Source organism: Cuculus canorus, chromosome 3 (assembly GCF_017976375.1).
Source record: "Cuculus canorus isolate bCucCan1 chromosome 3, bCucCan1.pri, whole genome shotgun sequence".
Lineage (NCBI taxonomy): Eukaryota > Metazoa > Chordata > Aves > Cuculiformes > Cuculidae > Cuculus > Cuculus canorus.
The window spans coordinates 22,545,356-22,560,021 of NC_071403.1; the positions used below are offsets into that span (position 1 = coordinate 22,545,356).

A 14,666-nucleotide genomic window follows, 5' to 3' on the forward strand; every position below is an offset into this window, starting at 1 on the left:
TTTAACAAGGAGAAACCAAGTCCTGCCTAGTTACTGGTTAATATTAGGACATTCGAATTGAAAAAAAAACTAAGCAAAAACAAACTGAAAAGAAGAGATGAACCTGGGTATTTTTTCTGCTTTGCTTCTGAGAAGCCATCCGGGCCATGCGTGTGGAGTCATGGCCTTCTGATTGATTCGCACTTGAAGCTCCACTTCCGTATTCCTAAGAGACCAAAAAAATTACAATGGTAACTGAAACAGTATTTAGCAACTCTTGCAGACAAATCTGAGCAGTTAAACTGCAATGCTGTGCCACCTTCTATTGTGAATGATGAATAGTTCACAACTGCAAGTATTATTCTCGTGGGGAGCCATCAAGACTGTTCTGCAGTTCAACAATTACCCTAACCTTCTTAGCAGTAAGAATTGCATGGTAAGTTATCTAAGCAGCCTTCAGTTCTTTTCAGTGAATTTACAATTGACCTTCTAAAAATTCAAATCTTAGACACAATTCTTAAAAATACAACAGCAATTCCTTAAGTGTGTGTTGCAAACATATTCACAAGTCCAGTATTTTAAACTAGGACACTTCCATGTAATTTACCTCTTTAGACTCGTCTCTTTCTGAAGCCTCTCCTGCCAGCTCAACAGCACTCTCACTCTGCAGGTTTTCTTGCCCAGTCTGCCCTTGTGTTTCATGCTCCATCCTTTCCTCAGTCTCAGGGATCTCTTCATCCATCTCTGAATTATCTTTACCTTCTTCTTCCTGGAATAAGACCAGTTTATTTTAACGTTCTAAAAAAACATCAGGAGAAGGAAGACCAAGGAGGTAACAGGAATACAGATGATGATTAAACTGAAGTATTTTTGTAAACACATCTCTGTTATCTTGATAAAGATTCTCAACATTACACCTACTCGATGTCAAATCCATTTCAGAGCACCACAGAATGCAACCACTTCTTAAGTCTCACACAGGTTAATTAAAAAAAAAACACACAACCCCCCCAGGCTTTTATTTATTACTTTCTACCTGAGGCTGAAGGCCTTGGTCAGCAGCAGGGATTCCCTGATCTTCAGCAGATTCATTTTTTTCCTCATCAGGTGGTTGAGACTCTTCCTCCTCTGCTTCTGCTGCATCCTCGGTGTTCCTTGCATCTTCTTGATCATCAGCATCTTTATCCCCTTCATCTTCCCTGTCCCCTTCATCTTCCCTCTCCTCTTTATCTTCAGAAATGCCTTCTTCAGCTGGTTCTGCATCTTGATCATCTCTTCCCGACTCACCATTATCCTCTTCATTCTGTTCTTCTGTCTTCTCTGCCTCATTTAAATCAACAGGTTTTTCATCTACTTCAAAAGCATTCTCTTCTTCTGGATTAAAAAAGTTAGAAAGGTATAAAAAGCTTTCAGTGATGTACAGAGACACTGAATATTACAGATACTTGGAATAAAACCACCCAGCCTATCAAAACCATCTTCAAGAAAATACCGAGACTTACATACACACACACACACATATATATATATAGAATCTGTGATTTTCTCTAACAGGTAACTTCAAGTCACAGTGATTTGTAACTAACAATATGCCAGGATTAATTCCTCTTAACTTCCTTTAACCTACTATTGTTGAGGGTCTGGACTTAAGAGTACAAATGCTCTAAGCATCAGAAAAAATTGAGACCACAAAAACAAGTGGACAATGAAATCAGGAGCTTCTAGCATAAATTACTGTTTCACTTGAATAACACGAGAAACCTGTTCCGCAGTGTGTGTCAAAGGGAGGTAGAGGAAACTGCTGTAATGCCGAGTTCCTACCTAGCCTGGATTTTTAATATTTTGATACACAGAAGTTATTTTGCAGCTTCTTGTTAAACAGAATCCTACCGCCACCACCTGTCCTATTTCTATAGCGAAAAGGAGCTCATTATCCGATTGTTCCTCCCCATTCCATTTGGCTTTCATCTGGGATTCTGTAGAGATATTTTCAGCTCTACCTTCATCCTCTTCCTCCTCATCACTCTTCTCATTCTCCAGGTTCAAATTATCAGGAAGGTCCAAAGGTTCAACTTCAGGCTGCTTTTCTTGCTGTCCATGATAGGGATCTACTTCATTCTCATCATATTCACGCTGTCAGCAAAAGAATGGGGGAGGGGAAGAGGAAGTAATAGGTATGTGATAAGTGGGAGGAAGGCAAAGATGGGAATAAGATATTATTCAATTCTCTAGGACACAAATATTCGTTACAATATTACAATCTGATAAGTTAAAAATGAATTTTCAGTGGTACACATCCTCATGTATAAATAGCAAAAAATACTAATTTCAGCAAAAGCATATAAATAGTTACTTCTTCAAAACAGCATGTTTTGTGTTCAGAATCCAACTTTGCTATCAGAAAGGTTCTGAGTGGAATTTGTGCCCTTTCAGATAAATGCATTATTGAATACTACGCAGAATCTTTGTGCCTACTGTATAAGAAGTACTTTCAGTATTTTTGGGATGAGTCCCCTTCATTTTCTGTATTCACTCCGTTTCTGTTGCTAAAAACAGCAGAACAAGAACTTTTAAGCTTTGTCCATCAAAACATCATTTCAGCGTAAAGCCTGTTTTGGCTGCTGTTACAAGGTCAGGTTAGTGCAAAGCAAAATTCTTTCCAGATTATGGATCAGAAAATATACATAAAATACATTGGATACAATACGGTTTATTTTTAGCTCTAAAGGGAACTACCTCTTACTTAATAGTGAAATGCACTGACAAAAAGCTTTTCAAATTCTCAGAAACATGCGATGTGAGCAACAGAGTATGGTTTAACAGCAAAATATTCTACATAGTCCAAGTAATTTTTACCTCATCAATTTGTTCATGGATTTTCTCTTTATTTTCATTGTCATCTTCTTGTTGCCCTTTTTGATCATCCTTGGGAGGCTGTTTTTTATTATCCTTGTTTCCTGTGCCCAAATTGTCATCTTTTGCAACGAGCTCTGAATCCTCCTATTAACCAACAAATTCAAAAGAAACTTGATTATGCTACCTGCTTCTCAAAGTGTGAATGACAAGACATATCTCCTACAGAAAAACCGACAACACAAAGTAACTTGTGATATACTCAAATTATCCATTTTCAAGACCAAGAGCTATGAAAGGGATTTCACAGTTCTATGTCACATCAAGTTAACAGTTTAATTCCTTTGACATGCCTTTTTTCCCCACCCCTTTATCTTTACCTCATCCATTCCTGGTCCAGTTTCTTCTGTTTTACTACTGGCATTGTCATCATCATCATCTTCATCACCCCATAGCCTCTCATCCAGTTTTTCATCTGCTTCAGCATTATCAAGATTTCCCATCTGCTTATCCAGCTCCTCCTCTTCCTCTGAATTTTCATCATTTTCTGTGTTCAGTTCAGAAAGTGTTTCAGTAGAGAAAAGATAAAAGCTGACTTTTTTGTTGAGCTCAGAAATATAGAATCTTACTTTCACCTCAATTTCATTACCCTATGCAGTTATTTGAGAGATGGGGAAACACACACATGCTGTAACACCCAGAAAAGCAAGGTCCTAACTATGTGGTTCAGCGTGTTCTGTTGGACATAAGGACACATACGACCTTCTCTCCCTCAGACTAACAAGTCCCAGGTGCAAAACCTGGATGACTTAGACTCTCTCTATTCCTTACTCTCTCCTTCCTCCATTATCAAAATATTTTAGTATTACTGGGAAGGGGCAGGTCCATTCCACTTTGTCTGCCTGTTTTATTTCCTTTCTTGTGCAGCTGAACTTACTTGTGGCACTTTGGCAGAGATTTGAGAGTAGATCAATACTACTGTAATTTGTAAGCCACATCAGTTTCAGATGTTCAAGCTGTTACCATACTTCAATGCTGCTCTTTTCCATTTTAAGAAGGTAAAATTAAATTCTTTTAATTCATTTAAAAAGCAAAAGCTTTGTGAGACAAGTTTTCAAGTTAACTACAGCCATATTCTTAAGCGTTCTGTTGATCTTCAAAAGCTCCAGAAAGTCAGTGACTGATTTTAAAATGTTTCAGCTCAGAACAGCAAGAAGCTCCTTTCATTCAAAAACAACTACAGTGACAGAAGAGAGACAGCATTTACTTTGTACACTTCATTGCATTCATATTAATAGTCCTTCATTTCCATATACAAATGGCACTACTTTGTTGTTATCAATGGCTTTTCACTATCAACCATTATTGGACTGATCTGTAATACTTCTTGTAAGTTTGCCGTAGTGGAAGGACCAAACCTTTTTTCTCCTGTTCTCCATCATGCATTTTTCCTTCAAAGTCTTCTGACATTTCAATTGCATTGTCCTCTCCTTCAATGTCTGGTTTAGAATCTTGATCTTCTTTCTCCTTCTCTTCACCCTTTCGAAAACTGTCTTCTATCTGAATTATTGGTAAAACAAAAAATTACAATGGATCTTGCCTCTGTAATACAGCTTAAAGTACCACAACAATATTTTTAAGCTTACACGCAAAGATTAAAGCAAACCTAAACAACAGTCTGAAAGCAATTTCATATTTCTTTTACCTGAAACATCTATAACATGGATTTCAAGAGTTTTTTGTAGTTTTACTTGGATTAAACAAGAACAACCCCAAACACTTGCCTGATCTTCACTTTCTATTTTGTCGCTCACATCCTTCTTGCCTTCCCCATCTCCAATACCACCGTCCTCATAATCATGAAACTGTGTTGCTCCTTCTCCAGCTTCACCTTCAAGTAATTCTTTTGGTAGACAAAACCCCTACAACAGCAAACAAATCTCAAAACTTTCTGTACTAGTAAGCACATCTTTCAGCTTAGTTAATACTTAAGACTTTTGCAGACATTAAATATATGCTTACCGTTATCTCTAACTCACCTTTTGGGCAAGCTCTGTAAAAATGCTAGTTAGAACAGAAAGCAACTTTCCAGTACTCCTGTGGGATGCCAGTGAAACAGTGAGGTAGAAGAGGATAAGGTCTGAATACTTGCAAAGCATGGGCTTCAGACGCACCAACAAATAGCAGGACTGGTTGAAGAACTGCAGTTAAAACCAAAGAACAACTGTCAAGCATCATTATGTACATACGAGATGCACCTCAGAGAGGGCAATGATAGAGACTGAGAACAAATTCTTAAACCAGAGATACCAGTAAGCAAGTTTAAATACAATTTCTAAAGTTTCCAGAGCTTTTTCTACATTTTCACTAAAACTTCCGCTTCTTACTAGAGGAACATCTGGCTTTGGCACTGCAGAAGAGAACTTTTATTTGGCCATAAATTCTCACACGCTTCTCGTTCTAAAGTACTGGGACAATAAGAAGCAATGCATATTTAACCAAAGTCCGTAATTCCAAATGTTTTGAGATCCCTAAGCACAAAACTCTTGACAAGAACAACTTTACCATATATTTGTCTGAAGTGCCATCTTCCCCATAAGATTTCAGATTCTCCAAGAGTTCTGAAACCGCTGAAATTGCTTTCTGCACGTGCAAAGAATCCAAATCAGCAGAGAGATCTTCATCCAAAAGCTTAGTTACATGTCCTGCTTTAATCACATCAAACGAGGCTGTATCCTCTTTTTTTGAAACAGAGAAAAAAACACGGAAATTAAGTCAGTCATTCTAGCATTCAAGCTTGTTAAAGCAAACACTCTAGAAACACCCATCCTATCTGCTTCAATAGACAACTTCTATGAAAACTGTGTATTTGTACCTCTGCAAGACAGTTTAAGGAATTTTTACGTTTGCGTAGTTTAAGCTCCAACCCCACCCCTGCCACCCCCAAGTAAATCAACAAACTCACCATTTTCCTCTGGAGATTTTTCTTCCTCTTTTCCATCCTCCTGTTTTCTCTCAACCAAACACTGGATGGCATACAGAACAATATGGATAACAGTTTCCACTTTTGCTGAGAAGTGCTCCACAAACTCTTCGTCTGACTGTTGATTTCCTTTTGAACCGTAACACAGACAGTTTTATAGAGAAACATATAACTTGTTACTACATTTCCCCTATGCAAGCAGCAAGATAAGCGCTATGCAATTTATACCACAGTTTTACTAAAATCTCCTCACTGATCCTCACCTATAACTACTGTATAAGATCTGTGATAAATCGTGACTAAGAGGGGCAAAAACCCCAACTTACTGTACAACTTAAGTCTGCATTTTGGAACTCTGAATTTAATCAAGTGTTTCAGGATATCCAAATGAACACCGAGGCATCTTCCACAATAACCAACCCAATGAATTCTTACATCATTATCTAAAGATAATGACAAAATGAGCAGAGAAGAATTGTCCTTACCACTGCAATTCGACATGGAAGCAAGAAGCTGTGTTCTCCAGGCTATGAAGTCTGCAGATGTATCATTAACTTCTTCTTGTATGTACTTCAAGCTCTTGATTAGGGGCATCTGACTCTCGGCTTCTCTGCCTTCTCCATTTGGAAGAAACAGGGACTCTATGCCTTGCAACTGAGCTGACACTTCCAGCAAACAACTCATAGCTGATGTGCAAATTTCAAAATCTTTCCTGCAACAAGAAATACCATAATACTAAAAGAAGAATGAATGTTTCAATTTAAGATTAAACCTTTTCTTGGGGCAGCAATCAGGGGAAGGCAGTGGATCTCCATCTTTAACTTATTAAATAAGATATTCAACAACAGGCAGATGTGCCACTTAGACTGTTTGAAGAGAACAGAAAATGAGAGGAATATATACTGCTTTCATTGTTATTATTAAATAGACAACTATGCTCTTTTAAAATAAAAATGTCTCCAGTAAAGTTACATTTCAAATTCACCCCATTAACTAAGGCATAATGGGGATGAAATCCCAGCAGACCAAAACCAAACTGAGAAGCTAAGAAGAATTGCTTTTTTTACTGACTTACTAGTGAAGTGGGAGAAAACATACATTAGTTTAAAAAGCCATCCACTACATTTTGTAAGAAAAACTAACAGATACAAGCAGCAAGAGGACCTGAACATACTTTAAGATATGCACATGCAAATGTTTTCAAAATGACTTCACACATCTTACATGAACATACAGAGATTCAATTTTATGCACGTGTATAACTCACCAGGAATAAAACAAGGTCTCACATGACTGTTGCCTTATCTTGTCCACTTCTTTTTTCACTGTCTTCACATTTGCCAGCATCGCAGTCAATTGTGTAGATATCTGCAGCCATAACTGATCTTTAATTCGCATCTTGCACCCAGGAGGCAGTTGCTCAGTTGCTACTGGAGTCAGGTATTTTAGCTCTGAGGGAATCTGATCAGGCATTCCCATAAAAAGATTTTGCAGTTCAGGTCCTGAACTCTGAATACTGTTTTCTTTGACATCTATCTTTTTGCTATCACAGCACTTCGTTAACTCTTCTTTTGGGCAGCACTGCATAAACCAAGACAGCTCCTCAAGAACCATCACGCACTGCATGGAAAGTTGCTGCAGTTTGTCAGTCCAGTGTTGAAGATTGTCTTGAGGCGGAAATGCTACATTATATTCTCTGTCAGCAGTCAATCTAGAATCTATCTCTCGTATACAATTCAAGAGATTCCTGGTTTAGAAGAAACAAGGAAAAAGTTACAACTGCCCAATTTTGCTAGACTTCCCTCTGAAAAGCTCAATCTTTAAGTTGATAAAAGCTCTACATAATATGAACTCAAGTCAAAATTCTTCTGCAAAAACTAAAATGACAGCCTTTTTTTAAAAACAAGGTTCTGCCCAATTATTGAATTTTTCTCTCCAACACATACATTTGAGTTGAGCTGAAAACAGGGCTTTGTGAGATCTCTCAGGATCTACAGGGTGTTTTCAAACAATCCTTAAACTTCTGGCCTGATTCTCAAACATTATTCATTTTCCTCCATTGCAAAAGCAAATTAAGACTCTAACACACCTTCATTCTCTGAAATGCTATATAATAGTCAGCTCAGAACAAATGATTCATCTGATTTGCCATGAAAGTCACAGCAATGCAGGTAAGTGTCTTAAAAGTTTTACTGTTCCTATAACCGTAAAGTCGGGGGGTTGTGTTTTGAGCTTTTGTTTATTTTCTCAGGGATTTTTGGATTATTTTTCCAAGTGTCCTAAGGTTAACATACAGTTTGCACCACTCATGCCCAGTCAAGGTTTCCTTCCCCGTACAAAGAAAATATCTCCCGAGTCGACTTCAAAAAGTTTTACGGATCACAATAGTGAAGAGCACAAATAAGCAGAAGATCAGTTTGCAGTGAAACTGATAAACAATGGAGTGAAAAAGTTACATCAAGTGAGAAAGATTTGCTATCCACTTTTCCTTTTAGAGCTTTGGCACAAGACCTAGAATTTCCCACCTTTCTACAATTTGCATTTGTAAGCTGTTGAGATTTTTAACATTGGCTCAAAGTGCCACTCAGATCATTTATTTGCTCCAAATCAAACTAACAACTTCAACAGAGCCAAAGTTATTCTAGGCCAATACCAAATAAGAGAGATTTAAAAATCTATATGTTTAACTTTGAAATTAACTACGGTAATTATTTCATGGTGTTCATGCATGCATAATTTTTTTTCCCCAAATAATTGATTCCAAAATAGTGGCTACAGTGACAGAATAAACAATACCAAAACCCCCTTAATTTGCCCTTCCTGTGCCCCTCTATATCCAGGCTTAATTAACAGCAGGAAAGGAATGGGAAAGTAGGGTGAAGAATTTTATTTTCTTCTACCTTATTTTCCATTTTTATTGAACTGAATTGCTTACTGTCAAACTCCTCACCAAAACTTAAATGTTGGAAAATGCAAAATACCTCAGTAAGATCCACTGTTCTGTCAAGGAAGTAAGAGACCGTCTCTGTTTGACGAGCAACTGCATGAGGTGTGCTGTGAAACCTTTGCATCGTTCAATGCTACCTAGTCCAATGTCCTAAAGCAAACATACAGGAACAGTGGGAGGGAACAGTTAGATAAATAAGCAGTCAACAACATTCTCTGTGCCTCCATTTCATTTCACTGGGCAGGCTGAAAGGTTATTGTTTAAATGAACAAGTTTCAAAACACAGACAAAAATTCTTCATTTTTCTGCAACTTCTATGTATCCTGCATACAAATTTGCCTTTCATGTAGCTTCTGCAACAACAATCATTAAATTTCACTCCCCAATAAAGCCACTTCAGATTTTAGTCATCATTTAGAGAGAGAAAAGCCTAATTTTTTACATTCACAACCACTGCTACAACCTACTTTCACACTCTTCATTAAAAAGGATCCTATTTTAAAGCTTGAAACATATGTTCAAAACACAGAGCAAACCTAATCTCAGCTGTGTTGCATTATTTAATTTATGCCACTGCCAGCTATGACAATTATCAAAATCATGGTTTAGAACAAAGAGCGAAGCAGAGCAAGAAAAGGAGCACCTGGAAAACTTTTTTCCTGGAATACTGGAAAAGTGGTACTGATTTGGCAGAACACTTTAGTTCCTTCTACTGATTTCAGACCAGTTTTTAAGCAATGAAATATATTGGCACTTTCTGCTAGACACAGGCTCCAGTTATGTTCAATTATAAACCTCAAGTGTTTTTTTCATGAGCAAAAACTATTCCTGGTTTTGTTTTCCTGTCAAACTTTGATTCACATTTTGGGAGTTTCCTTCATGCACAAAAAGTAGTAATTTGGGATCTGTTAGGATGAAGGACAGTACACATAACATTAAATCTAACTTTGTTCACTAAACTGATATTTTTCAGTCATAAAACAACAAGTTCTTTAATTTTGCATTTAATGATTAGCTGTAAAACATCATATTCTGTGTCAAATTATAGAACACAGTAAAAAGCTGATGCGAGATAATGTTACTAGAGCATTTCAGTCCAGGCTGGTAAAATAGTCAACAGAAGTAAAATTTCTATTTTTACTTAGGTGTCTTACCTTGGCGGGTGCTAATAATGCTGTCTGAAGTCTGGAGTGGCGTGCAAGTGACCGATAGAAGTACTTCTGGCACCCATCCCAGGCAGAAGAAATCTCTGTCAGCAACCTGATAGAGCACAAAAAAAGCCTGGTGTTAGGAAGGTATATAATTTCAGCACCATAGCACACTGGAACCAGGCACCTCTTCAGCTCAACAGAATTGCTTGTAATTTTTTATTTTGCAAATGCAATGATGTAATTTCTTGTTTTCTTGACAAGTGTTCTAGTGCTAAGAAAACATTTAATTTTTAAAATAAACCCTAAAGAAGCCCTAAGCAGTATTAGCAAAATCTCTATCCTTGAATACTATTTAACACTTAAATAGTGGGGATTTTTCATGCAGCTAAATCCAGCTTTATTTTGGCCTTGACAAAAGATAAACTAAACCCTTACAGCTGAGGAAGACAGTAACCATTGTATCTCAATGATAAAAATCACTTGCTGCCAAAAAAAAAAAAAAAATCGAAACATCTAAAAGAACACCTTTTCTCTAGGGAGACGCCCACTTCAAAGTCTATGTATTTTCTCCTGAAATATTCCATTAGTCAATGAAGAAAAAATTAAGTAATCCCTGTAAATTACAACTCATCTTCAATAAAATCATTAGCAGTCTACATTCTAATAAGATGCTAGCAAAGCATTCCAGGCAAGGCTGGGTCTATTTGAATTATAATTCAAAGCAACAATGAAACTGAGGTTGGAATTGTCAAAAATGCAAATTAAAAAACCCCTAAGAGTGCAAGTGCCAGTACAATATATACAGGATTTTTAAACTGAGAAGTAATGGAGGGGGAGAGAAAGAATTATCTAAAACCCTAAGGGAATTACATTCTAGAAATTCCAGCATAAATTCACATGCAATAAATTCTATATATTATAGATGCAATTAATAGAATCTAAGGATTAGAATTACTGTGCACATACGTGGCATCCAGTTCATGTGTAGAGTCCACTACGCCTAGTGCAGTACTTAAGTCCAGTGGACGGAGGTAGAGCATTTCATTATAGTCTTTTGAACGGCACCAAGCCAGACCTTTCCGGTATGACAAACCTGGAATGACATGTGAACACACATTCTTTTATGCCCTTAGTCTGTTATATGAAAAAAGTCACTTATACAGTCGGTAGTAAGACAAAGCCTCTGCAGCTTTTTTTTTCCCCCGATGCCATCTGATTTTCACAAGTCTTTGAACATATTGAAGTTTTTGTAATGTAAGAACATACTGTCGCTTGGCTATCTTCAGCTGAAAAACACAGCTGAAAGAACACAAATCTGCGTGCATAAAGGAGGTTGGTGGTGGCGGCCAAGAGATAAAGTGAGAAGCCTTGAACCTGTAAAGCAGGCTACAGCCCAATAAAATTACAGGCCATCTAAACCACTCCTTTCAAAGTATCCTGCTGAAAAGTAGAACCTATAATAACCACTCATTAGCTATCAAGGTTATGTTGCCACTTTTCCAAACGAAAAGGAAAACCAGTCTCAACAGCAATACTTTGCAATTCTTCTGGTCTTTTAAGAAAAAGCTGAGTTGGGGATCATCCCTTCATTTTTAAGGCACGAAAAGACTGATGAATGAGGAAGGTAAAGGTGTTACTTGAAATCAAAGACAGAGCCCGGTAAAGAATTCAAATGCCATGTGTTAATTAAATAACAGTATGCCATTCCTCCAGCACAAACTTCACAGGACAGCAATGGCAGATATCCTTTTGGCACCAGTAGGTGCAAAAAACACCGGAACAGTGTATGTGCTGGAAATCTCCCATTTAGATTCACTTATGTCTGCAGTTGTTAAATAAAAAAGGACCTTAATCTTCTGGAGATCATTTACTCAGTACACACATCAACACATTTACACAGCATAAACTACAAGCAGTCAAAAAACTACAACTACAGCCTCCTCTTGCCTCCCAGAAAAGATGTTTTCATTTTCATTTATTTTCCAAGTTCCATGACACTTGGAGTAGGTTTGTAGTCAAAATCATGCCTTCTTGGAACCCTTAACTTCATTTTTTCAAGATTCCTTCTGCAACCATGACAAACAGAAATCTCTTGAGTGTGTTTTTTTGTTTGGGTTTTTTCCTGTTGCTTTGTGTGCTTTAGACGTTTTTGGTTCACCGCAGACCAGAAGCAGTGGCTGGGGAGCAATGGAGACTGGGCTGCTGAAAAGGATGTCCCCAACAATTCCCACAAATAGACCATTCAGTCTCCATGGCTCAACCACACCTTTGTGTCCGTCAACGGCAAGATGGACTCTCATTCAAATGAGCTAGTTTAATTCCAGTTCTGGATCAGAGAAGGGATATGACACAACAAGCTTCCCTTTTTTCTAAACAGTGGGCAATGACTTCTCACTAGAAAGAAAGTAAATTTCTGCTCCAGAAAACCTACTGTTGTACATATAATGGATTGCAAGAAGAAGAGAAAGCATCTGAAAGGGTGAACAGGCCAGGCCTCATAGTCAACAGATGAAGAAAGACTCAAAAGCTTCTACACATCAGTGGCTCAACTTCAAGAACACAGCATTATGGTGAGTTTAGATGTTATTGCCAAAACCAGTAAAACACTTAAGAACTTTGTACTTTTAAACCAAGCACTTTTATTCAGAGCTCACCTGTTTTAGCAAGGCTTTTAAAGAGATCTGACAAAGCCCGTTGCTTCTGCATCTGAATGTGCTTTGCCTCTGATTTCTGCTTCTCTTTATCTGCTGTCTGATCAAATGTTAAATTTTGCAGTTCAACCACAGAAACAATGATACCACCTGCACAGATACAGGAAAAAAAAAGGTAAGAGCTGTGAAGACTTAACATACACAACAGCAGGTATAGAAAGATAAATCTGCGAAGGGAACAATGTAACAACGCTTATTCCTGATTTGTTCCATTTATGTTACTTAGGTCAATTACAGTATGGAAAATACTTCCTTATGCAAAATACAAGAATACCTAACCTGTGAAATGGTCAAGACTTTCCACTAGACTTAAGAAAGTATTATTTTCAGTAACTGTTTTACACATTTTCTTCATTTTTTTAGTCAGCTTTGGCAGACGATACTGAAGAGATTCTGCATGAAATGTAACACCATCCCGACATTCTTCTGGGAGCACCCTCTGAGGAAAAAAAATTAAATAAATAGTCCAGTTATACACACACTCAAAGCTGACTTATTTGATCATTAAGGGTAAATGGTTGCAAAAAGAAGGAGCTAAATTCTGCAACCCCAAAACATACACAGATGATCCTTTGAACAGTTCAGCACCAACACTTTAAGACAACATGAAACTACAACATGTGAAACCAACAACCCTGTTGATTATCAGTAACAGGCTTGCAAACAAACAAACCAGCCACCAACCAAACACATTACATTTGCATCAGATTACTGTCCCCTCACTCCACTCTCCTGACCATCACAGGACAAGAGCAAGATCAGCCACCCTCCTGGTCTGAAGAAACGTAGCAAAGCCTTGGAAGCTGAAATAACTGAGCATCATCCCCCTCACCTCCACATTCTCCTTGCATCTTATTAATAAAAACTAATGGATGCGAAGAGGAACCTATTTCAAGAAGAAAGTTAGTTGACTTTCTCTTAGCTAGACAGCTCAGAGACAATGAACTACAGCACGGCCAAGTAGGATTTACCACGTATCAGCTAGTCTAAGGCAAACATTTGCAGTACACAAGCTGTCAGCCAACAGCAAATGTATGACAATATAGTGCATTCCCCTATCAGGATTCAAGCTCAAAGTAATTTTAAATTTAATCAGAGCTTCCCATATGCACAAACCCCACAGCTACATGGTCATTTATCTGAGTGCTTGTTTACTGAAAAAAGGGTAATCATTTCTACTCAGACTGTATCACTGCACTGGTAAGGACCTAACAAACTGCTGCAGACTATATGCAAACAACCTGGAGATGAAAAGTGCAACTGCTGTCATCTCTATATTAGAGCATAGATACTGTGCCAAATCAATACAAAACACACTTGTCTTTCCACGCTGCATTCCCACCCATCTGCAGTGTTTCATAACACTGAACACAAGGCAAAAAAGTTGATGATATATTCAACAGATTTGACACTTGTATAAGTTTTTTCTGCATAAACTGGTGAAAAGCAACACAGATGAGAATAGAGAAAACATCCTACCGACATTTAAAGAATACAGTTACCTTGGCAACATCTGTTCTAGCAGACAGCATATTTCTTAATGCGTTGTTTAGCCTCTGAACTTTGGTCTCTTTGTTCTCTGATTCTTCCTGCTTTTGCAAGCAGTCCAGCTGCTCTTCCTTACCAATTTCCACCAAGGCAGGCTGACACGGCTCACCCAAAACAGCTTCAAATTTCTTCATGAATTTAAAGAGGGTTCTAATTGCCAAAGGAAAGCAGAAGCATTAATGGGTTTTATAATCCTAGAAATATCTCAGCTTCTGGAAATGCTTCCACTCTGTTATGAACAGAGGAAACATTCCCACAATCAAATTTAACATCATAGAGACATCGTCTAGAGGGAAGGTTCCAAAGACAGAGCTGAACTCCAAGTTCTGAGTTACCTGCGTATTTTCTCAACTGACTGTTTTATAGCCCAGAAGCTGACGTCATTCCACTTGGAAATTTTCACAAATTCCTATTAGTAAAATAAATAATCATTGGAATTACTTGTATAAATGCATTGAAGTATCTCTAAATAAAAGATGATCTTTAAAGCTGAT

General features: G+C 37.7%; 1 protein-coding gene across 2 annotated transcripts in view; it reads right to left on the reverse strand.

Moving 5' to 3' along the window:
• LOC104068234 (LYR motif-containing protein 2) overlaps positions 1-14,666 on the reverse strand; it is a 109,313-nt gene that overhangs the window by 22,990 nt on the left and 71,657 nt on the right. The window contains exons 72-91 of one of the 2 annotated variants that reach the window (XM_054061537.1): positions 14,508-14,581; positions 14,127-14,322; positions 12,904-13,063; positions 12,568-12,714; positions 10,880-11,006; positions 9,917-10,022; positions 8,797-8,912; positions 7,083-7,562; positions 6,301-6,527; positions 5,798-5,944; positions 5,398-5,570; positions 4,872-5,033; positions 4,617-4,754; positions 4,251-4,392; positions 3,213-3,379; positions 2,836-2,979; positions 1,980-2,112; positions 1,016-1,353; positions 587-748; positions 104-205 (exon numbers count right to left, since the gene is read on the reverse strand). In XM_054061537.1, coding sequence (XP_053917512.1) covers positions 104-205; positions 587-748; positions 1,016-1,353; positions 1,980-2,112; positions 2,836-2,979; positions 3,213-3,379; positions 4,251-4,392; positions 4,617-4,754; positions 4,872-5,033; positions 5,398-5,570; positions 5,798-5,944; positions 6,301-6,527; positions 7,083-7,562; positions 8,797-8,912; positions 9,917-10,022; positions 10,880-11,006; positions 12,568-12,714; positions 12,904-13,063; positions 14,127-14,322; positions 14,508-14,581 — 3,441 coding nt within the window. Of the gene's footprint in view, positions 1-103; positions 206-586; positions 749-1,008; positions 1,354-1,979; positions 2,113-2,835; positions 2,980-3,212; positions 3,380-4,250; positions 4,393-4,616; positions 4,755-4,871; positions 5,034-5,397; positions 5,571-5,797; positions 5,945-6,300; positions 6,528-7,082; positions 7,563-8,796; positions 8,913-9,916; positions 10,023-10,879; positions 11,007-12,567; positions 12,715-12,903; positions 13,064-14,126; positions 14,323-14,507; positions 14,582-14,666 lie in introns of both variants that reach the window. The other variant, XM_054061538.1, reaches the window with a different exon arrangement.